Source organism: Perca fluviatilis, chromosome 17 (assembly GCF_010015445.1).
Source record: "Perca fluviatilis chromosome 17, GENO_Pfluv_1.0, whole genome shotgun sequence".
Classification (NCBI taxonomy): domain Eukaryota; kingdom Metazoa; phylum Chordata; class Actinopteri; order Perciformes; family Percidae; genus Perca; species Perca fluviatilis.
The window spans coordinates 32324718-32348835 of record NC_053128.1 but is presented as its reverse complement, the minus strand read 5'-3'; the positions used below and the strand labels follow the sequence as shown (position 1 = coordinate 32348835).

Sequence of the window (24118 nt, the reverse complement as noted above, 5' to 3'; positions counted from 1 at the left end):
TCTCTGCAGAGCCGGCACTAGACTTTTGGGGGGCCCTAAGCAGGACCTGGTTTGGGGGACTCTCAACATTGTAACATGTTGCCACTGCACTTGGCACTAAATCAACATGTGTATTGTAAATATTAGTTTAAGCACTCATAATGTACAAATACACATTTAAAGACTAATGTGAGACCTATTAGCAGCAACACTGTCTTTAAATAGACCGGCTCTGTTATGAGCTCTATTGTGGGACATTTCAAGCGCTCCTGGGGGGCCCCCTCTGGTAGCCAAGGGGCCCTAAGCAGTCGCTTAGTTGGCTTATGGGTCGAGCCGGCTCTGCCTCTCTGTGGAGGATTAACCCAGCTCCATGTTGCTGTAAGTCTCCATAGTTCCCTAAACAGCCAGCCCTGTCTAACCAGGAATGCTGCTCTTTCCTTTTTTTAGGAACGGTCTGATGTGTTCAACAGAAGCTGCACATGAACCACAAGCTGGATTTTCAGCACCACAACACAAGGTTTCCAGAGAGTCTCAGTGGGCCCTTTCTGAGCAGAAACAGAGACTTTTGGGGATTGTTTTTTAGGGCTGAACCCCTCTGAGTTGATTAGTCCAGTGGGGGGTACATCGATTTTTTTTTGGCTTACGGAAATGTGAAATTCAGCTCTCTTGCTACGGAGAATTCCCAGGACGCAACTTTAACTCTCGACCAACCGGCAACTTTGTTTTTTCTGGGTCAAAATAAAAGTTTTTAAAAAAGTTGTCTTTTTCCTGATGTTTTTGTCCGTTTTTCCGACCTTCCTGAAGCTTTTCCGATGTTTATGTCGATATTTCTTGCGCTTTTGTGGGTTTAATCCACGTTTTTGATGCTTTTTCCAACATCTAAGTCACTTTTTTCAACGTTCTTTAATAAAAAAAAAAGTTTCCAAATGTAATAAAATTGAAAACAAACGGATTATGTATTTGACTTGTGAAGAACGTTGTATGGAACCATCCCGGTTATTTATTTTGACAATTCTTTTGAACGAAATCCAAATTTCTGATGTAGAAAACTTTTTGAAAATGGGTCAAAGTAGACCCCGAGGACCCCAGGAGGGTTTACGCAAGTAAAAGGATCTGAACGTTTGGTTGCAGCCGAGCCCAGCGGCAATAATCACAACCGTTACCGGTAAACAGACTCCGCTCCAGCTAATTAAAGTTAATTAAAAAGGGCAGTGTACTGTATGGCAAACAAGGACAAAAGAGAGCTTGGCTCTTGTCTCTCTGTGTAACTTCTGAAGAGATGGCTGAGCCTGTTCTGGGGCAAAGTGCGTGTCTTTTTACGCATTAAACGATTCCAGGGGGACACATTTAAAATGTCTTGTTTCATCCAAAACCCCAAAAACTTAAGTTTATCGTCACGTTAGACTAAGAAAAGCAACAAAACGTCTTATGTTATTATAAAGCTGGAACAGGAGATCTTTTGGCACTTCTTTTATGCAACAGTTGCATTCATTTTCTGTCAAATGACTAACTGATTAGTCAACTAATAGTTTTAGTACGTATTAGTTTGAACTCAGTGTAGTGAAACAACAAGCAGCAGCTTTATTTTTTCAAGATGGACCCTATTTTCTCATGTTTTATGTGTCTAAGTGACTGGTGGGAACAACAATCTTTGAAACGTGTCCAGTATTGAGCGAGAACGCTGTAACCAGCTGCCGCGAACCGGGCTGTAATGTAACCCTACAGGACAAATGTCCAGCATCAGTCAGCGTCCACTAAAAGTTCTGTTGTTGCCGCTGACAGACTCAGATTATTATTCTAAGTGTCTAAGTGTAGAGCCAGCATATCTCCACCAGACTCCATGTAAATAATCAGGACTTTTAGCGTGTATAGAGCCAGCATATCTCCACCAGACTCCATGTAAATAATCAGGACTTTTAGCGTGTATAGAGCCAGCATATCTCCACCAGACTCCATGTAAATAATCAGGACTTTTAGCGTGTATAGAGCCAGTATATCTCCACCAGACTCCATGTAAATAATCAGGACTTTTAGCGTGTATAGAGCCAGCATATCTCCACCAGACTCCATGTAAATAATCAAGACTTTTAGCGTGTATAGAGTCAGCATATCTCCACCAGACTCCATGTAAATAATCAGGACTTTTAGCGTGTATAGAGCCAGCATATCTCCACCAGACTCCATGTAAATAATCAGGACTTTTAGCGTGTATAGAGCCAGCATATCTCCACCAGACTCCATGTAAATAATCAGGACTTTTAGCGTGTATAGAGCCAGCATATCTCCACCAGACTCCATGTAAATAATCAGGACTTTTAGCGTGTATAGAGCCAGCATATCTCCACCAGACTCCATGTAAATAATCAGGACTTTTAGCGTGTATAGAGCCAGCATATCTCCACCAGACTCCATGTAAATAATCAAGACTTTTAGCATGTATAGAGCCAGCATATCTCCACCAGACTCCATGTAAATAATCAGGACTTTTAGCGTGTATAGAGCCAGCATATCTCCACATGTAAATGGGTGAATTAAGGGTTTATTTCAACCAAACCAGAGTGGTGATTGTTGGAACAGTGGAAAGATGAACCAAGACGGCTTTTGGTAGTTTTATTTAGTTTCTGTCCACTTTGAACGAAGTGTGTTTTACGATGATAAAATTGGGACGTGTATAAAGTATCTTACGTGTGTCTGCGTCCTCGGTGGCCGGTCTGGACAGAGTCGAGGGAAACTGGAGCAGCAGGAGCAGCAGGGTGCAGGACAGCAGCAGCTGGAAGCAGCGCGGCGAAGACATGTTGTCCCCAGACATCAACTCACGGTCTCTTCCAGACTGGGAACACAGAGAGACAACAACCGGTCATTCAATCAGGTTCCCATCACTCTCAGGTCTGATTTCCTGCCCTAAAGGAAGCCAATGTTTCCCATTTATGTCACAGACCGAGGTCTGAAACTCATGATGAATGAATGATAACTTTCTTTCAAACTATCTTAAAAGAACACATACGTACTGTTTTCCGTCAGATCGTTTATAGATCTCGACAAAAAGTGACAACATATTTGAGAACAGAAAAATGCAACAAAAAATTTCTGAAAAAGCAGAGGGGGAAAAGACATTGAAAATATTCGACAAAAAACATAGAAAAAATAAACGTCAAAAGTGACAAATGTTGAAAGAAGTGACAAAATGTCAGACAAACGACACACATATACATATATATATATATCTTATGTATTTCCATTTACTTTGTTGAGAATTGCTCTCTAAACCTGGTTTCTTGTAAAGTAAGTAAAGTTTATTTCTAGAGCAGATTTAAACACAGTTCAAGCTGACCAAAATGCTGTACAAACGAGCACTAAGGTGCTGTATTAACCCTTGTTTTGTCCACAACACAAGGGTTAAACTGTATATAAATTAGTAAAACAAATGTGGATCAGAGTTTCCCCAAAAGCCCAGCATGAGGTCCTCAAATGTCTTGGTTTATCTCCACAACTCAAAGCTATTCAGTGTAACTGTCACAGAAGAAAAGGGGGAAATAGTCCTTAAACATCCCAAAACCAGCAGCATGAGCCGCACCTCTCCGGTGTTTGGTCCCGGGATGCTCACACCTGTGCAGCTGTTTCTCAGAGAGCTGAAGACACAACGATGTCGACCCATAAACCTTTGACACCCAGAAACCCCCACCCCACACACACATAAACACACACACACACACACACACACACACACACACACACACACACACACACACACACACACACACACACACCTGTGACCACTAAGTATCTGTTGAGTGTCAAAGTGAACAGAGCAGCAGTAAATCACACCGACAGAGACTAAAACAAACACCATGTGCTGACCTGTGTCTCCATGAAGGTGTGAACGGCCCTCTGGTAAATACATTAGTGAGTGTGTGTGTGTTGTGTGTGTGTGTTTTTTTTTTTTTTGTTGTGTGTTTGTGTGTGGTGTGTGTGTGTGTGAGCTGCACTACATGTGAAAAATATGCAATATGCAATAACATTGTTGAATATTGGGCATAAACGTAGCAAAAGATATTCATTTTTAAACAGTGTGTGTGTGTGTGTGTGTGTGTGTCTTCCTGGGTACCGAATGAACTTGCCGTTTAGAGTTTGGAGCAGTTTAAGACCGCGTTGATGGCTTTCACTTCTTCTGTGTCGACCCTTCACAATAAAAGCCCAGTTTAAATTCACTCACAGCAGGGCGAGCTACTGGCAGGATTGAAAACATTGAAACTAGGTAGGTGAATTTAAACAATGTCTGAGTTGAAAAGGCATCTTGTTGTCACGTAAGGGTAGGGCTGCACAATTAATCGAATTTTAATCACGATCACGATTTTGGCTTCCCACGATCAAATTTGTGTGATCGAGCGATATTTAAAATGCGTCATTCCCTTCATAGAACAGTTTTTGCAAAGCCAATCTAGCGCTCCATTAACCACTGTCTGATCACATGTCTCCATGAGCCAATCAGAGCTGTTCCCTGCCTGCCACCGCGCGTAGTTTCTAGATGTAGACAGTCACAGAGGACAGAGTAACGTGAGGAAAATTCCACAACAGGTAACAGTCGGTCATCATAAGCCGGTCACAATGTTTACCAGTTTACCAGTAAACGCAACATTTTGTCCCGTCTGTGTTGTTTTTCAGACAACAGCAGTGACCAGTGCTAGTTTGTGTCTTTTAGCTCATAGCTTTAGAGACTGTTGGACGTCCCGCTGTTGGAATCCTACAGTGAAATACAGACATACTACACTGTTTAGCAGTCAGCATTTTAGCCGTGTTTAATCCAGTTACTACGGTGGCTAACGGTAGGCTAACGTTACCTGCTGTGTAACGTGTTATTAGTGTTTACTAGCGTGACGTTCAGCGATGTTTATGTTGCCTCTAACGTGGGTTTCGGAGCATCAGAGCGCAACGCAGACATGTAAGTGGCAGTGTAATGAGCCACAGAAATCCGCGTAGCTATTTCGTCTGGTAGATACCAGGCATCACATGCGCCGTTAACGTGAACAGAAAATTGCGTTGCCTGTATCTTTCACGGCAAACATGCATGTCTGGAAAGCGGTCGCACAACAGCTGAAATGGCATACTCCTTCACAGTATCCTTAAATAAAGGAGGAATGTAGCACAATATGGATGTATTAGTAGGAATGTAGCACAATATGGATGTAAAAGCAGTTATAATTATATAATAAAATTTGTTTTGGCTAAAATCAACAAATAATCGTGATAATTAATCGTGATCTCAATATTGATCAAAATAATCGTGATTATCATTTTGGCCATAATCGTGCAGCCCTACGTAAGGGCCCTGTTCGTGTTGCACAGACATGTTAATTGCATTTTGTATCTGTTAAGAGACCCAAAGGCACTCTAAAACCTGCCCGACAGCTGCCGTTTTAGCTCAGTGGAAGAAGTATACAGTTGAGTTGCGTATTAAGTGCTTTGGGGTTCTTCTGTAAGGGATTCGTTGTTCAAGGGATCTGATATCAATTCATACAATCCAGAGCCAGATCTTTTAATAGCTGCTCTTTCACCATGGATGTCTAAATTACGCACACAAGGGTGTGGCACTATCTTTGTGGGGACCTGTCATTGACATAATGCATTCCCTAGCCCCTTACCCTAACCTTAACCATCACAACTAAATGCCTAACCTTAACCCTTACCCTAACCTTAACCATCACAACTAAATGTCTAACCTTAACCCTTACCCTAACCTCAACCATCACAACTAAATGCCTAACCTTAACCCTTACCCTCACCTTAACCATCACCACTAAATGTCTAACCTTAACCCTTACCCTAACCTCAACCATCACAACTAAATGCCTAACCTTAACCCTTAGCCTAACCTTAACCATCACAACTAAATGCCTAACCTTAACCCTTACCCTAACCTTAACCATCACAACTAAATGCCTAACCTTAACCCTTACCCTAACCTTAACCATCACCACTAAATGCCTAACCTTAACCCTTACCCTCACCTCAACCATCACAACTAAATGCCTAACCTTAACCCTTAGCCTAACCTTAACCATCACAACTAAATGCCTAACCTTAACCATTAGCCTCACCTCAACCATCACAACTAAATGCCTAACCTTAACCCTTACCCTCACCTTAACCATCACCACTAAATGCCTAACCTTAACCCTTACCCTCACCTCAACCATCACAACTAAATGCCTAACCTTAACCCTTACCCTCACCTTAACCATCACCACTAAATGCCTAACCTTAACCCTTACCCTCACCCAACCATCACAACTAAATGCCTAACCTTAACCCTTGCCCTAACCTAACCATCACAACAAATGTTTAACCCTAACCCCACCTTACCAACAACCAAATTACCAACCTTAACCTACCTTAACCATCACAACTAAATGCCTAACCTTAACCCTTACCCTAACCTTAACCATCACAACTAAATGCCTAACCTTAACCCTTACCCTCACCTTAACCATCACAACTAAATGCCTAACCTTAACCCTTACCCTCACCTTAACCATCACAACTAAATGCCTAACCTTAACCCTTACCCTAACCTTAACCATCACAACTAAATGCCTAACCTTAACCCTTAGCCTAACCTTAACCCTTACCCTAACCTTAACCATCACAACTAAATGCCTAACCTTAACCCTTACCCTAACCTTAACCATCACAACTAAATGCCTAACCTTAACCCTTACCCTCACCTTAACCATCACAACTAAATGCCTAACCTTAACCCTTACCCTAACCTTAACCATCACAACTAAATGCCTAACCTTAACCCTTAGCCTAACCTTAACCCTAATTTAACCTTAACCACATAAACTAAATGCCTAACCTTAACCCTTACCCTAACCTTAACCATCGTAACTAAATGCCTAACCTTAACCCTTACCCTCACCTTAACCATCACAACTAAATGCCTAACCTTAACCCTACCCTAACCTTAACCATCACAACTAAATGCCTAACCTTAACCCTTAGCCTAACCTTAACCCTTATCCTAACCTTTAACCATCACAACTAAATGCCTAACCTTAACCTTAGCCCTCACCATAACCTAATTATATCCCTAATCCTCTGACCAAGTCTTAACCCTCAAACAGCCCTTTAAACTTGTGGGGTCCAGCATTTTGGCCCCACAAAACTGTCACTCACACACACACACACACACACACACACACACACACACACACACACACACACACACACACACACACGTTTAATGCTAAATTGTTGTATTATTACAACATTATTGTATTAGTTTGCTGACATTTTTGTTTGTCCAATGCTTTATTCTGCATTTTTTACGTTTTTCTCACTTCTTTCAACATTTGTCACTTTTTCTATGTTTTTGTCGATTATTTTCAAAGTCCCCGATGGCTCAGTTCCATCAAGTGTCCCAGTATATCCCAGCTATTTTAGTGAGTCAGCATGCACAATACCAGGACCTCTCCTAAGTGGAATGCAGCCATCAGTAATAGTTTAATACCAGGGTCTCTCCTAAGTGGAATACAGCCATCAGTAATGGTTTAATACCAGGACCTCTCCTAAGTGGAATGCAGCCATCAGTAATAGTTTAATACCAGGGTCTCTCCTAAGTGGAATACAGCCATCATTAATGGTTTAATACCAGGACCTCTCCTACGTGGAATGCAGCCATCAGTAATGGTTTAATACCAGGACCTCTCCTAAGTGGAATGCAGCCATCAGTAATGGTTTAATACCAGGGCCTCTCCTAAGTGGAATACAGCCATCAGTAATGGTTTAATACCAGAGCCTCTCCTAAGTGGAATGCAGCCATCATTAATGGTTTAATACCAGGACCTCTCCTAAGTGGAATGCAGCCATCATTAATGGTTTAATACCAGGACCTCTCCTAAGTGGAATGCAGCCATCAGTAATGGTTTAATACCAGGGCCTCTCCTAAGTGGAATGCAGCCATCATTAATGGTTTAATACCAGGACCTCTCCTAAGTGGAATGCAGCCATCAGTAATGGTTTAATACCAGGGTCTCTCCTAAGTGGAATACAGCCATCATTAATGGTTTAATACCAGGGTCTCTCCTAAGTGGAATGCAGCCATCAGTAATGGTTTAATACCAGGGTCTCTCCTAAGTGGAATGCAGCCATCAGTAATGGTTTAATACCAGGGTCTCTCCTAAGTGGAATGCAGCCATCAGTAATGGTTTAATACCAGGACCTCTCCTAAGTGGAATGCAGCCATCATTAATGGTTTAATACCAGGGTCTCTCCTAAGTGGAATGCAGCCATCAGTAATGGGTTTGAACACACCTGTGCTTTTCGTACTATGACATGTCAACATGTCTGCTGTGAAAAAAAGGTCTATTCTCCTCAACAATCAGAGAAACCAGCTCATATTCCTACAGAAAACCAACTGAGCGCCAGAACATTCATCAGTCTGGCTCCAGAGAAGAAGTTCACTTCAGAAAACACAAACATTAGCGGAGTGGAGGAGGACAGTAAATGCAACATCATCGTCTTATGAGGCTCGTAAACAAGATGGACGCTTGTTGGCTGCCATCGCCGAGCCCTCTGGCTGGATCGACGTCGCCAATGAAACGAAACCGATCCTTTCAGCCGGGCTGAAGGTGTGCGGTCGCAGTGTGCGTCCCCGTAAGTATGACCAAAAAAACCGAGGTTGTGAAGGCATATTCTTAAGCCAACAAATTAAAAAGGGAGGGGGGGAAGGGGTGGGTAGTGTGTGTGTGTGTGTGTGTGTGTGTGGAAAAAAAATATAATTTTAAATTATTTAATTTCGTAAGTGTGTGTGTGTGCGTAAGTCTGTCTGTATGTGTGTCTGTATGTGTGCGTGCGTGAGGAGTGTGTGTATGTGGGGAGTGTGTGTGTGTGTGTGTGTGTGAGTCTGTGTCTGTATGTGTGCGTGCGTGAGGAGTGTGTGTATGTGGGGAGTGTGTGTGTGCGTGTGTGTAAGTCTGTCTGTATGCGTGCGTGTGTGGGGAGCGTGTGTGTGTGTGAGTCTGTGTCTGTATGTGTGCGTGCGTGAGGAGTGTGTGTATGTGGGGAGTGTGTGTGTGTGTGTGTGTGTGAGTCTGTGTCTGTATGCGTGCGTGCGTGGGGAGTGTGTGTGCGTTTGTATGTGTGTGCGTGGGAAGTGTGTGTAAGTGGGGAGTGTGTGTGTGTGTGTGTATGTGTGTGAGTCTGTGTCTGTATGTGTGCGTGCGTGAGGAGTGTGTGTATGTGGGGAGTGTGTGTGTGTGTGTGAGTCTGTGTCTGTATGCGTGCATGTGTGAGGAGTGTGTGTATGTGGAGAGTGTGTGTGTGTGGGTGGGTGTGTGTGTGCGTGCGTGTGCGTGGGGAGTGTGTGTGCGTTTGTATGTGTGTGTATCTGGGGAGTGTGTGTGTGTGAGTCTGTGTCTGTATGCGTGCGTGTGTGTGTAAGTCTGTCTGTATGTGTGTGTGCGTGAGGAGTTTGTGTATGTGGGGAGTGTGTGTGTGTGAGTCTGTATGTGTGCGTGCGTGGGGAGTGTGTGTATGTGGGGAGTGTGTGTGTGTGAGTCTGTATGTGTGCGTGCGTGCATGTATGTGGGGAGTGTGTGTATGTGTCTGTATGTGTGCGCGCGTGGGGAGTGTGTGTATGTGTGTGTGTGTGTGTGTGTGTGTGTGTGTGTGTGTTTGTCAGTCAGGGCTGCACTAAATGAGAAAAACATGTGATATGCAGCAACATTGTTGAATATAGCAAAAGATATTCCTGTCTAAACGGTGTAGATGTAGCCTTGAAGCCTCTCTAACTTCGTCCATCTCTTCCTCAGTTTTTAAATAGCTCTCCTGCACCCTAACCCGGTTTAACCTACGGTGCCGGAGCCGTCACCTCCACGCCAGATTCTGCAGCCGGCCGGCAGCTCGGCATAGTTTTCATACTAACACTTGGTCCTGATGCCAGCCGTCCATCTGAGCCGCAAAACCACACGGACCGGAAGAGAGACTCCTGAGCTCACTCACAGGTAGAAGGGCCGCAACTAACGGTTATTCTCATCATGGGTGCATGTGTGGATTATCTTCTGGATGAACGGATGACTTGTCTGGTCTCTAAAATGTCAGAAAATGGTGAAAAATGTGGATCAGTGTCTCAAGATGACATCCTCAAATGTCTTGTTTTGTCCACAACTCAAAGATATTCAGTTTGCTGTCCCAGAGGAGAGAAGACACTAGAACAATATTCACATTTAACACGCTGACGTCAGAGAAGTTTGACTTTTTATTTCATAAAAATTGATGTGCGAGTGATTTAACTCATCCATTCATCTTAGCAGAGATAAAACCAGGCCAAAGCCAGGCAGAAAAACGTGATTATGTGATCGCATAATTCAACGTATAATCACCCAAAGTCCGCATATTTATGCGCTGCACTTTCGGCCGGATAAATTGCAGATTTCCGCGCAAAAAACTTGCATGACTTCATAATCCCCGCAAAAATCACATAATATAGGCCTATCTTAGCAGAAAGTTGAAACATTTTTGTTTACTTCACACAAGAGCAGCCATTTTCCCCTGTTGCCATGGGAACGTTATGAAGTGACATAATTACGCGACGTGAACATCATCGAAAAGCAGCGTGTTGCATAAATATCATATATAGCATATTCCATCGCAATTTTTAAGAAAACGTGCCGCATAATCAAGGATTTTTGCTCACAACAATCACAAAAAACTCTGGAAGGACTGTCTAGCCCGAAAAGACTTTCCTCCACAGTAGGGTTGGGTACCGAAACCCGGTTCCACTGTGTAAAAATATCACACTCTCTCTGTAGTCTACCGTTAGCTAGCTAGCGTAGATTTAGGCTACTTTTAAAATGCCATATTTCCCCTGTGGGCTCACCAAAACAGATGTAAAAATATCCCCCTCTCTCTGTAGTCTACCGTTAGCTAGCTACCATAAATGTAGGCTACTTTTAAAATGCCATATTTCCCCTGTGGGCTCACCAAAACGGACGCAAAAATATCTCACTCTCTCTGTAGTCTACCGTTAGCTAGCTAGCGTAGATTTAGGCTACTTTTAAAATGCCATATTTCCCCATGTGGGCTCACCAAAACGGATGTAAAAGCCTTTCTCTGACGTCATTTTTCAGTTTTTCTAAGAATCGGTTTAGGAATTGGAATCGTTTTTAAAAGTACCGGTTCGGCCTCAGAATCGGAAAAATCCCAACGGTACCCGAGCCTACGCATCACTTGTGTTTTCTGTTTGCTAGCATTTGCCTCAGGCTAATTCGTTAGCCGGTACGTGGCGATCTTTTTCAAAAGAAAGCATGATGAAAACGCAGGATCAACCAGCAGGACTTGAAACCGCAACCACAACGTTTTGTGATGTAGGCTATGTTACCAAAAAACAAAAACAAAAAAAAAAACACAATTTCATATTTTGGCCAGTAAGAAAATATGCTTGCCTGTGGGTCAAAAAGTTAATATTTTTTAAAAAGACTGCCTTGATGCTGTGCCCAGCTCTCTTTATACATCCAGGTTGTAAAACTCCCGGAGAGTTCATCGGAAAGGATCCAACTAGTGATAGACCGATTTTATCGGCCGGACGATATATCGGGCCTATATTTGCGTTTTTTACGCGTATCGACATCGGCCGATACGCTGCTGCTGCGTTCGCCGATAGTTTTTTCCCGGCATTATTTACAGACAGGCGTCCACGGGCAGCTCTGTGCTGCTGGAGACGCTGCACCCGTCCATATGATGCACACTGCACACATAATTTGGGTGATGTGAATGTAATATGATTGCAGAAGTGACTCTGATCTGTGTTTCTGTTGATTCTTTTTAAAGAAATTGCAGAGCAGATTCTGAAAACAAAATCCAGCGTGGCAGGGTTTACATTTTTATGATGTAAATTGAGGAGAACAAAAGCAGAATATCGGCTCAGCTAAGGCTGATGAAAAAAAACATTCGCTATCGGCACTAAAAAAAGATCCATATCGGTCGATCCCTAGATCCAACATGGAGGATGAAGAAGAAGAAGCTGTTTGGGGGTCTGAGTGCAGCTGCACAGGGAACAAATAGGAACAAATGAACAGCAGGTTTGGAGGATGAAGGGGGGGTAAGGGATTTGGATTACCTCTGTATGGGGGGGGGGGATGTTACAGTGAGTCACACTCTTCATGCACACTCCACATATCCCATCCTGCAGCTAGATGACGACGTACCAGCCCAGAGGAGCCAGCTCACGGTTCAGAAATGCTACCGCTACCGCTGCCGCTACCGCTGCCGCTACCGCTGCCGCTGGGAAACGAGCGACAGACTGAGCTTCAACTACAAGACGTACTGTAGCTGTTATATCGTACTAACACTATATTTAATATGTTAAGTGTTTACATCAGGAGCGTCAAACTCAACTTCACTACAGGCCACACTGGATATTAAGACTCCAAGCATGGATCTGTTATTATATAAGTCTTGGTCAGTCTGTCTGCTTGACTATCTGATTTTGCAGCAATACAATTGAAGTGAGATGAACAAACAGAGAAATGTATCTTTTTAGATGAAACAGATGTTGACAAAGTTTCCTTTTGAGGAAATATTTGAAGTTGGAAAAAAGGTAATGAATTGCAATATATCGCATAATATTGCAATATGTTTAAAATCCCAATAATACTGTATCGTGACATAAGCATTGTGATGATATCGTATCATGAGGCCTCTGGGGATTCCCACCCCTACTATCCTACTGTCTACTTTATTCCCTTATAATGCCCATATTTAATGCTGTCTTTTTTTAAACTTTATCCTTGCACTGCTATAGTTTTTATATTACTATGTCTACATTATTCTCTTATATTGTCCATATTTAATGCAAGTCTCTAGACTTTATCCTTGCACTATTATTACTATATTCTCATAGAGCACCTTACCATGCAGACTGAATCCCAGGGTCAGTCCCTGCCCTGTCACTGCAGGCCTCTCATGCTTATACATCCCTTATAGTACATTCATGTGGACTTTTATTATTTTCTTTTATTGTCCATATTACTCATGTGTATTTGTTATTTTATCATCCTGTTTATGATGTATGTGTATGTTGTGTGTGATGTCTTTAAGCTACTGGGACCTTATGGGGATCAATAAAGTATGTATCTATCTATCTATCTATCTATCTATCTATCTATCTATCTGTCTGTCTGTCTGTCTGTCTGTCTGTCTCTCTCTCGGGCCTTGAGTTTGACACATGGATGTATGTGTGGATTATTTCCTGGATGAATGGACTAGTTGTTTGGTCTCTAAAATGTCAGAAAATGGTGAAAAATGTGGCTCAGAGTTTCCCAAAAAGCCCAAAATGACATCCTGGAATGTCTTGTTTTGTCCCCAACTCAAAGAGAATCCTAACACAAGTTTATTATCGATTAGCAATAATTAGTATTTTGTTTTTATATTGCAGTATTACTTTTACCCAAGGAAAAAAACTAAACATAAATTTGCCATCTCTAACACAGACTTCTAATGTAGTATTTGGACATAATTTCTACTTTTACTACTACTACTAGATAAGTAACTCACAGTAAGCCTGGAGGATCTGGATACTTCTTCCACATCTGGAACACACACAGAAACTATAACCGTGCCATGAACAAACAGCCCAGAAAGGAGCCACTGAAGTCTAAAAAGATGATGCTTGGTTATTATATTAAACTACCCAAGAGGATAAAATGACATGATGTGATGATGTAATGAAGTATTTTGTTCTGGAAAACACAGAAACTAGACACAGTGTTTCCTCTATGTTGAGGTTGTAGTGGCGGCCCACCACGGCAAGATTCCTGCCGCCACGGTATCAGAAATAGGGCTGCACAGAAAAGTCACGGGTGCCTTTTAAATGATCCTGCCGCTCACACTGCAATTTAACAACAAGTAGAGCTATTCAGAGGTTATCGGGCCCGTCCAGTTTACAGTCCTTCCAGAAAAATGCGAAGTTTTTTGTGATTGTGATTGCAAAAATCCTTGATTATGCAGCACGTTTTCTTAAAAAATGCGATGGAGTATGCTATATATGATATTTATGCAAATTTATGCGATGAAATTGCGGGAACTTGCAAAAACTGCTGTTAAAAACACCCTGCTTTTCGATGATGTTAACGTCGCGTAATTACGTCACTTCATAATGTTCCCATGGCAACAGGGGAAAATGGCTGCTCTTGTGTGAATGTGTGTGATGCAACATTTTTCAACTTCCTGCTAAGATATATTATGGGACTTTTTTTGCAACGAAAATGCGGGTGTTATGAAATCATGCAAGCCTGAACATTTTGCGCAGAAATCGACAATTTATGCAGCGAAAGTGCGGCATAAATATGCAGACTTTGGCTGATTATGCATTGAATTATGCGATCACATAGTCGCGTTTTTCTGGAGGGAGGGAGTTTAACTCCACATACTGCTGTGTTGATGTAGAGGGGGGGGTGTTGTTGTTGTTCAGACAGACCTGCCCCCACTGCTAAAAAATCCTAAAGGAAACACTAACAGCTACCTCGGCAAAGTAAAAACAGTTTGAACTATTTTGTTTTTATAGTGCAGAATAACTTTAACCCAGCTAAACGATAGAAACAGTCTCTCTCTAACCAGACCTTTAATCGTTACTTGTAATGAAGTATTTTGACATAGTTTGTACTTTAGACTAATTAAGTGGCCTGAAGGATATCTGAATCGGTCTTCCACATGTGGAAAACACAGAAACTTGTTTCTAAACTAAACTGTCGCATGAACAAACTGCTCTCTGGGCAGATAAAAGAGCCACCGAAGTCTAAAATATGATGCTTGGTTATATATGAAAATGACAGGATACATTGTACTTTTACATAAACAATGCTTCAACGCAGGACTTTAACTTGTAACGGAGTATTTAGTTGTGAAAGGAAACAGAAACAAAGAGCTCACCGTGCAGAGAAACTAACTGTCTGAAGTAACGCAACTTACTTAAGTATCGAGGGTAGAAAAAGCCTTCCCAGTTACTTCTAATCAAGTAAGTGACTTTCACTGAAGTAGCCTGAAGGATCTGAATGCATATTGGTATCTGGAAAACACTGGAACTAGTTTCTAAACTACACCGTCCCATGAACAAACCGCTCACCAAGCCCAGAAAAGAGCCACTAAAGTCCTAAATACCATGCCTACACATCTGGAAAACACGGAAACAAACTAGCAGGAGTGTGGAGTAGAAAAGCCTTTACAGTAACTGTTCTAATGAAGTCTTTTGACATCATTTCTACTTAAAAATCCCAAATATGATGCTTTGTTATTATAATACACTACCCAACAGCATACAAAAAGACATGATACATTGTAGGCCTACATAAACAATGCTTTCAATGCAGGACTTATACTTGTGATGGAGTACCGGTAGTTTGTTTGTGTAGTGCACCATAGACTGTATAAAACTACTAATACTTGTGATGGAGTATTTTGTTCTGGAAAACACAGAAACAAACGGCTCACTGTGCACGCACGCGCGCGCACACACACACACACACACACACACACAACACAAAAGGCTCTCTGATATAACGCAGTTTAAAGAAAACTCGTAGAAAGAGTAGAAAAGTGGAATTTGGAGGAGTAAAGGAGCTTTAGGCTACCTGGGAGTCGGTCCACAGCTCGCGGTTATATCCGAGGACGTGGAGGCAAAGCCGGGGGAAAGCAAAGGGTACGTCCGTGGGGAGCTGCGGTCCGGAGGGAAAAAATGTCTGTATCTCCGGGGGAAAAACTGTCTGTGTCTCCGGGGGAAAACTGTCTGTATCTCCGGGGGAAAACTGTCTGTATCTCCGGGGGGAAAACTGTCTGTATCTCCGGGGGGAAAAACTTTCTGTATCTCCGGGGAAAAGCTGTAAAACTGTCTGTATCTCCGGGGAGGGGGGGAAACTTTCTGTAGCTACAGACTGAGTTAAAAACTGACTTGTGCCCCGGACGTTTGGCTTTCTCCTGACCGATTTAAAATGACCTCATCGCGGGGTGTTGTTACTCCAAAGCTCGGCGAAGTACCCGGAGAGAGGAAAAAGAAAAAGCTCGTCTCGTTGGCGGTGTAATATACTAATATAAAGTGTCTCAGCATACAGTCCAGAGTCCGAGGGAAGAGACGCCTTCAGTGGGAGTTTCCTCCTACACACTAGCTCTAGTTAACCCCCCCAACCACTCGATTAACACCCCTGTGTTATCTATTCATTGACTCCATTTTCCGAGTGGCGCAACCCAGCCTCGCGCACGGTGCACGGACCTCCTCTTTCCCCCCTTCCCCCTTTGCCCCGCCCCCCGGAAAGGAAAGGATTTCCTCTCCTTTACATTCCTGCTGTGCATGATCCTGATCCTATCGATCTGTTTTCACTTGGTCACTAAGTGACTGAAGCCTCGGTTTGTATGGAAGCCCATTTCCGCCAATGTGATGCACAAAGATCCTCTAACTTATTAAGATGAGAAACTTTCTACAAGTCATTATTTTGAGATACTAACTTATTACTTGCACACACGCACGCACACTCACACACCCCGCAAACAAACACACGCACACACACACACCACACACACACACACACACACACACACACACACACACACACACACACACACGCACACACACTCACACACACACACACACACCCCGCAAACACACACACGCAGACAGACACCCACACACTCACACACACACAGACAGACACACACCGCAAACAAACATACACACACACACACGCACACACAGACACACACGCACAGACACACAGAGACACACACCCCGTAAACAAACAAACACACACGCACACACAGACACACACGCACAGACACACACACACACCCCGCAAACAAACACACACAGACACACATGCACAGACACACACACACACACAAATGTGTCTTGGGCAAAGCATAAATTGTATTATTATATCACTGAAAAAAAAACAATAAAAACATTGTTACAAAAATACAGACAGACATGAATCATGAAGCTCAAATCAGTCTGAGAAAGTTTCTCTCTCTAAACGTCTCTGGATCACTTTCCTGTGATCATAATCAGCTGTTTAGACTGTTACATCATCACCAACACACACACACACACACACACACACACACAGATTCCATTGTGGATTCATTGGGCAGATTGGCATAATGTGTGTTTGAGAGTGTCAGGCTGTGAACAATGACTCAGAGTGTTTGTGAGTGCACAGCAGAGCCGAGGGACGACACAGAGGGCGCATTGTGCGATCCGTCCAACCGAACGCACACTTCTGCGTGGCTGATCTTTCATTTCGGCTGAATACTATCCAGTAAATTGTACAAATACTGCAAAAGTCTTACACTCCCACGGCAGAGGAATCGACTTCCAATGGGGTGAAAGACACAATTATTTTGGGCAGCAACTTTCTAAAAGGGAATGCTGGAATGTAACATCTGGACATCTCCAGATGTGTTGACGTTGAATGTTTGTGATGAACTGAAGGATGAAATGTTCCTTTATGTGAGGAGAGAAATTCTCCTACTTCTTAAGGAGAAAACAAGACTTTCACCCAGGAAACAGGTGTTCATGTCCTGGAAGAAGTTAAGGAGAAAACACAAGACTTTCACACAGGAAACAGGTGTTCATGTCCTGGAAGAAGTTAAGGAGAAAACACAAGACTTTCACCCAGGAAACAGGTTGTATTGTCCTGGAAGAAGTTAAGGAGAAAACACAAGACTTTCACCCAGGAAACAGGTGTTCATGTCCTGGAAGAAGTTAAGGAGAAAACACAAGACTTTCACCCAGGAAACAGGTGTTCATGTCTGGGAAGAAGTTAAGGAGAAAACACAAGACTTTCACTCAGGAAACAGGTGTTCATGTCCTGGAGAAGTTAAGGAGAAAACACAAGACTTTCACCCAGAAAAAAAATGTTCATGTCCTGAAGACGTTAAGGAGAAAACACAAGACTTTCACCCAGGAAACAGGTGTTCATGTCTGGGAAGAAGTTAAGGAGAAAACACAAGACTTTCACCCAGGAAACAGGTGTTCATGTCTGGGAAGACGTTAAGGAGAAAACACAAGACTTTCACCCAGGAAACAGGTGTTCATGTCCTGGAAGAAGTTAAGGAGAAAACACAAGACTTTCACCCAGGAAACAGGTGTTCATGTCCTGGGAAAAAACAAGATTTCACCCAGGAAACATGTGATCATGTCCTTAAGAAGTTAAGGGGGAAAACACAAGACTTTCAACAGGTGTTCATGTCCTGAAGAAGTTAAGGAGAAAACACAAGACTTTCACCCAGGAAACAGGTGTTCATGTCCTGGAAGAAGTTAAGGAGAAAACACAAGACTTTCACCCAGGAAACAGGTGTTCATGTCCTGAAGAAGTTAAGGAGAAAACACAAGACTTTCACCCAGGAAACTGGTGTCTGGAAAAAAATATGTATTTAATATGTTTTGGGTGTTTAAGTATGCAATAATATGTATTTAAATACGCAAGCATTTCCATTCCATTCTAAGATGGTGCCAGGGTAGTTCATTTGAAGGGTTTATGAATGGCTCCAGTGTGTGTATTCTTTCATTATGAAAGCCTGTAAGTGCGCCCCATGCTGCTGGTGCCATAATCTCACGTGAGCCTGGTTTTTGCAATTATAAAAGCAAAAAATATAACATCCCCCGTCTGAAATTAGGCCGGTAAGGGACTTTTTGTCCCAGTCAGCCCCCCTGCAACACTGCATGTGGATAAGCAGACCTACATTCACAGCGGCCCACAGAACAGGATGAAATGTGTGTTGAAACTGTCTGTCCTGTTTATTTGAAATCAGACCCAGTTTAGAAACACATGCATACATGCATATATATATATATATATCTACTGCGTATAGACGAAGACAAATAAACAGCCACGAGTGAAGAAGGCCTATAGCAGCCTATAAATAACGGCATGTGGAAGCTTCACATCGGGTTGCTAATTAATGCTCGAGAGGCATTCGGAGCCTAATTGAGAAAAACAGGAAATAACAGTCCAAGCCTCCCCTGGCAGTCCATCCATCACACAGTGGGCCTGTTTACATTTTATAAAACCAGATAATGAGCCAGAGAGACGCAGTTCATACGGTTGCAAAGACAGGATTATTTCCTCGGCTCTCGGAGTCATTCAGGTCCATGACTCAGACAGAGTTTTTTCATGTTAGGCTTCTTTACAGAATAGAAATCAGGTTTTTCTAATGGGGTTTTTAACTTGTGCAGTGGTGGAATGTAACATTTTTCTTTCTTTCTGTCTTTCTTTCTTTCTGTCTTTCTCTCTGTCTCTCTCTTTCTGTCTCTTTCTTTCTTTGGTTTCCAACCAGTTTAATGGTCTCATCATCTCAGCTGTAGACTTGTAGATTGTTATATTGTATATTGTTTACTTTAGAATCACACATCAGATGTTATAACCTACATGTGTTCTGTTCAGCAGGAATCTTAATGTGTAAAGTAACGAGTAACGGCGGCGCTAACCGCTGACCCTGTTCAACCACACAGTCCGACCCAGTCTGGACCCACCCAAACCTGGAGCCAGAGCCAAACCCCAGACTCTGGACCAGGCCAGAGCTGGGTACAGCCAGAATGGGCCAAACCATTACAGAAAAAAGGCACATTCCTCAGCGCCAAAACCGACCTCAAGACCTTTTCTTTTTTTTTTTTAACTCGGCTGTTCAGCGGTAAAAACACAGGTGCTCTAATGAAGACGTTCCTCCAACCGGAACTTATTTAAAGGATCTTTTCGGTTTTACCTGGACCCTGTACTGTATTTGTTCCTATGAGAACGCTGTAACTCAAGGGGCTGGGTGTGATCTCTAACTATCTAGGGAGGCCCCGGGATATGTCTGCACGTATTTAAAATGAGCGGCAAAAAAACAGGGCACTGGGTACAGGGCATGGATGTATAGGTACAGGGCATGGATGTATGGGTACAGGGCATGGATGTATGGGTACAGGGCATGGATGTATAGGTACAGGGCATGGATGTATGGGTACAGGGCATGGATGTATGGGTACAGGGCATGGATGTATGGATATAGGGCATGGATGTATGGGTACAGGGCATGGATGTATGGGTACAGGGCATGGATGTATGGGTACAGGGCATGGATGTATGGGTACAGGGCATGGATGTATGGGGCCAGGGCATGGATGTATGGGTACAGGGCATGGATGCATGGGTACAGGGCATGGATGTATGGGTACAGGGCATGGATGTATGGGGCCAGGGCATGGATGTATAGGTACAGGGCATGGATGTATGGGTACAGGGCATGAATGTATGGGTACAGGGCATGAATGTATGGGTACAGGGCATGGATGTATAGGTACAGGGCATGGATGTATGGATACAGGGCATGGATGTATAGGTACAGGGCATGGATGTATAGGTACAGGGCATGGATGTATGGATACAGGGCATGGATGTATAGGTACAGGGCATGGATGTATAGGTACAGGGCATGGATGTATAGGTACAGGGCATGGATGTATGGGTACAGGGCATGGATGTATAGGTACAGGGCATGGATGTATAGGTACAGGGCATGGATGTATGGGTACAGGGCATGAATGTATGGGTACAGGGCATGGATGTATGGGTACAGGGCATGGATGTATAGGGCCAGGGCCAGGCAGCAGGACAGAGAACACTACAGGAGGGCTTTCACCGGCGACCTGATAGCTGCTGGTTAGTAAATACGCATGGACACTAAAAGTGGGAGGAAGCGTGGGTTAATATGTGGATTAATACTGGGATGTCTACACAACTGTGGGAGTCGATTGACTTCAAAAAGTTCATCACTTTACTCAAACCAAAGTTCAAAACACCTGTTTATGTCTGTCTTCTCTAGTCTGTTGGTTATTTAGGTTAGGTTAGGTAACATTTTGCACTTACTGCTGCGTCTTGTGTAGACGGTTTACATATTTGTGACCATATATAGGCTACATTTTATGTATTGGTATTATTGTTGAATACATTGTGAATACATATTTCTAAAATTGTATGATGTTTTTGTTGAGCCCCCCTGGTCCCACTTTGTCAAAAAAATTAATTATAACTATCTCGTGGCCTCGAGATACTACCTCAAGATACTATCTCGTGGCCGGTGGATCGGCCCGTTGGCGTTGTGGCCCGAACTGGAAAAGCAGAGTGGACGTTGCGTGCTGCTGGCCCTCTTCCCCCCTCCCTCAAACAGAAAAGGGTAAAGACTGTAGTCTCTTTCTCTATAGACTGGTTGAAATCAGATTTTCTATTTTTGCCCAAATCGCATTCGCACAACACCAACGCGCCGATCCGCCAAACACAGCTGTCCTCCGGCTCCGGCTCCGCTGTCCTGCCCGTCTATCTGTGCTCCGTCCTGCACTCCTGTAGCGTCCCCAACGTTTCTTTTTCGCTCTCTATCTGCTCCTCTTTCCTCCTTGTGTCTCAGCCATTCATTATCAAAATGCGCTCCCGGTGTGTTGGAGCGCGTCCCGACCACATTATATACAATATAAGAAAACTCTGGCTGCCTGGCTCCACTTTGTGACATATATACATGTAAAAAGTATAAATATAGGCTTTAAAATATGAATTATAAAGGACTATGGATATGCAGCCTAAAAGATTTACATTACTGTATTAACAGAATTGTGATGAACCGTACTAGTCAATAAATAGAAGCAGAACTGCAGCAAACTATATTGCACACTGAATATTAAAACAGAGAATATTGCACAGAATGTGAAGTATTGCACTACACTACAGGGTCCAGTTTAATAACAAAGGGTCCATGTGTCAGACACTTTACTATCCCGAGGCCTCAAGATAGTAACTTGTGGCCTAAAGATAGTATCTCGTGGCCTCAAGATAGTATCTCTTGGCCTAAAGATAGTATCTATTGGCCTCAAGATAGTATCTCGTGGCCTCAAGATAGTATCTCGAGGCCACAAGATACTATGGCCTCAAGATAGTATCTCCTGGCCTCAAGATAGTATCTCTTGGCCTCAAGATACTATCTCCTGGCCTCAAGATAGTATCTCGTGGCCTCAAGATAGTATCTCGTGGCCTCAAGATAGTATCTCGAGGCCACAAGATACTATCTCGTGGCCTCAAGATACTATCTCGTGGCCTCAAGATAGTATCTCTTGAGGCACTCACGAGATAGTTATAATTAATTTTGACAAAGTGGGACCAGGGGGGCTCCGTAGTTGTTATTATTACACAATTTTTTTTCTCACGTTTTTGAATCCCCCGACAAATAACCCATATTACTAAAATAGACTAAAACTAATAAAAACTACACTTAAACTAGCAAACCCGCTTTAAAAACTAATTAACACTAAACTGAATTTGAAAACAAAAAGTCAAAACTAAATAAAAATGAAAACTAATGAAAAATGCGAAACTATAATAACCTTGGTTGTGACTGGATACCTGCAGACTCTCAACACTCCCAGAATGCTCTCTGCTCGGCCCTGAATAACCCGGGACAACAATTAAAAGAAGTAATAAATGGTAATAAAAGAAAATGTGTGTGGGTGTTCTTAGAGCTAGATTATGTGGGAGGGTGTGGACGTGTGTGGGTGTGTGTGTGTGTGTGTGTGTGTGTGTGTGTGTGTGTGTGTGTGTGTGTGTGTGTGTGTATGTGTGTGTGTGTGTGTGTGTGTGTGGGATGTGGCTTTCTGAGCTCAATGAGGGAACATTTTCTTCAGGCCAAATAAAGCTGCCCATGAAAACTCCACATTCCTGAACTTGTGGTGTGTCTGTCCCAAACTCTCTCTCTTTCTTTCATGGAGGGAGGAGGCTGCATGTGTGTGTGTGAGTGTCTGTGTGTACGTGTGTGTCTGTGTGTGTGTGTCTGTGTGTACATGTGTGTCTGTGTGTGTGCGTGTGTGTCTCTCTGTGTGTGTTTTTTGTATATGTGCGTGTGTGTGTGTCTGTGTGTATTTTTTGTGTGCGTGTGTGTGTCTCTCTCTCTGTGTGTGTGTCTGTGTGTGTGTTTTTGTGTGTGCGTGTGTGTGCGTGTGTGTCTGTGTGCGTGTGTGTCTGTGTGTGTGTCTCTGTGTGTACAGTATGTGTGTGTGTGTGTGTGTGTGTTTGTGTGTCTGGTCTTTGTGTGTGTGTGTGTGTGTGTGTGTGTGTGTGTGTGTGTGTGTCTGTGTCCGTGTGTGTGTCTGTGTCTGGTCTTTGTGTGTGTGTGTGTGTGTGTGCCTGTGTCTGTCTATGTGTGTGTGTGTGTGTGTGTGTGTGTGTGTGCCTGTGTCTGTCTATGTGTGTGTGTGTGTGTGTGTGTGTGTGTGTGTGTGTGCCTGTGTCTGTCTATGTGTGTGTGTGTGTGTGTGTGTCTGGTCTGTGTGTTTGTGTGTCTAACTCTGTGTGTGTGTGTGTGTGTCTCTGTGTGTGTGTGTGTGTGTGTGTGTGTGTGCGCGCGGTGTGCATGTGCATTTAACTTTTGAAGATCTCCACAACACTTTCTGCTTACTGTAGCAAAATGTCTCTCTGCACAAGACGAAGAAGTGATTTCCTCCTGGCGAATGGTAAGCAGTTGTTGGAGCTTTCACTCACTCAACAGCTGGATCACGCTGTTGGCTGCAGTGGTGGAAAGTAACTAAGTACTTGACTTTTTTCCATTTTATGCTTCTTCGTACTTCTACTTCGCTACATTTCAGAGGGAAATGTTGTACTTCCTGCTGCACTTTTTAGCGCACTACATTTATTTGGGCGCTACAGTTACTTTTCACATTAAGATGTTATATTAAAAACAAGTAAGTTCATAAAATACAGCACACTTTTTAGCCTCCACAAAAAGCAGAGACGCCTAAACCCCCCCGACCAAATACGAGCATGTAAGTCTTCCACAAAGAGAGGGAAAACACTGGGTTACCTGTTAAGTAGTTAAGTCCCCATTGTAAACAGGGACTGTGAGGTTCCTTTTAGAAAAACTTCTTTTAGCCTTAATGCACTATCTATTAAAGGTAGTGCATTATGGAACACACTACCCCCAATTATAAGGGAATGCCCCACTCTGGCCACCTTTAAAAGCCAGGTAAAGGTGTGGCTCAGAGCTAACCAAATGGGCAATCACCTCTGACTGCATGCTGTACCGTATTAGCCCAGTAGAGCATATGTATGTTGTGTCTCTGTTTTAACATTTACTA

The 24118-nt window shown here is 43.1% G+C and overlaps 1 protein-coding gene across 1 annotated transcript in view; it reads right to left on the bottom strand.

Annotated features, from left to right (window-relative positions):
- fgfr1b (fibroblast growth factor receptor 1b) overlaps window positions 1–15963 on the bottom strand; it is a 45196-nt gene extending 29233 nt beyond the window's left edge. Inside the window, exons 1-2 of the mRNA XM_039780249.1 lie at window positions 15606–15963; window positions 2665–2809 (exon numbers count right to left, since the gene is read on the bottom strand). Coding sequence (XP_039636183.1) covers window positions 2665–2788 — 124 coding nt within the window. The 5' untranslated portion in view covers window positions 2789–2809; window positions 15606–15963. The remainder of the gene's footprint in view (window positions 1–2664; window positions 2810–15605) is intronic.
- Between the last annotated feature and the right edge of the window lie 8155 nt (window positions 15964–24118).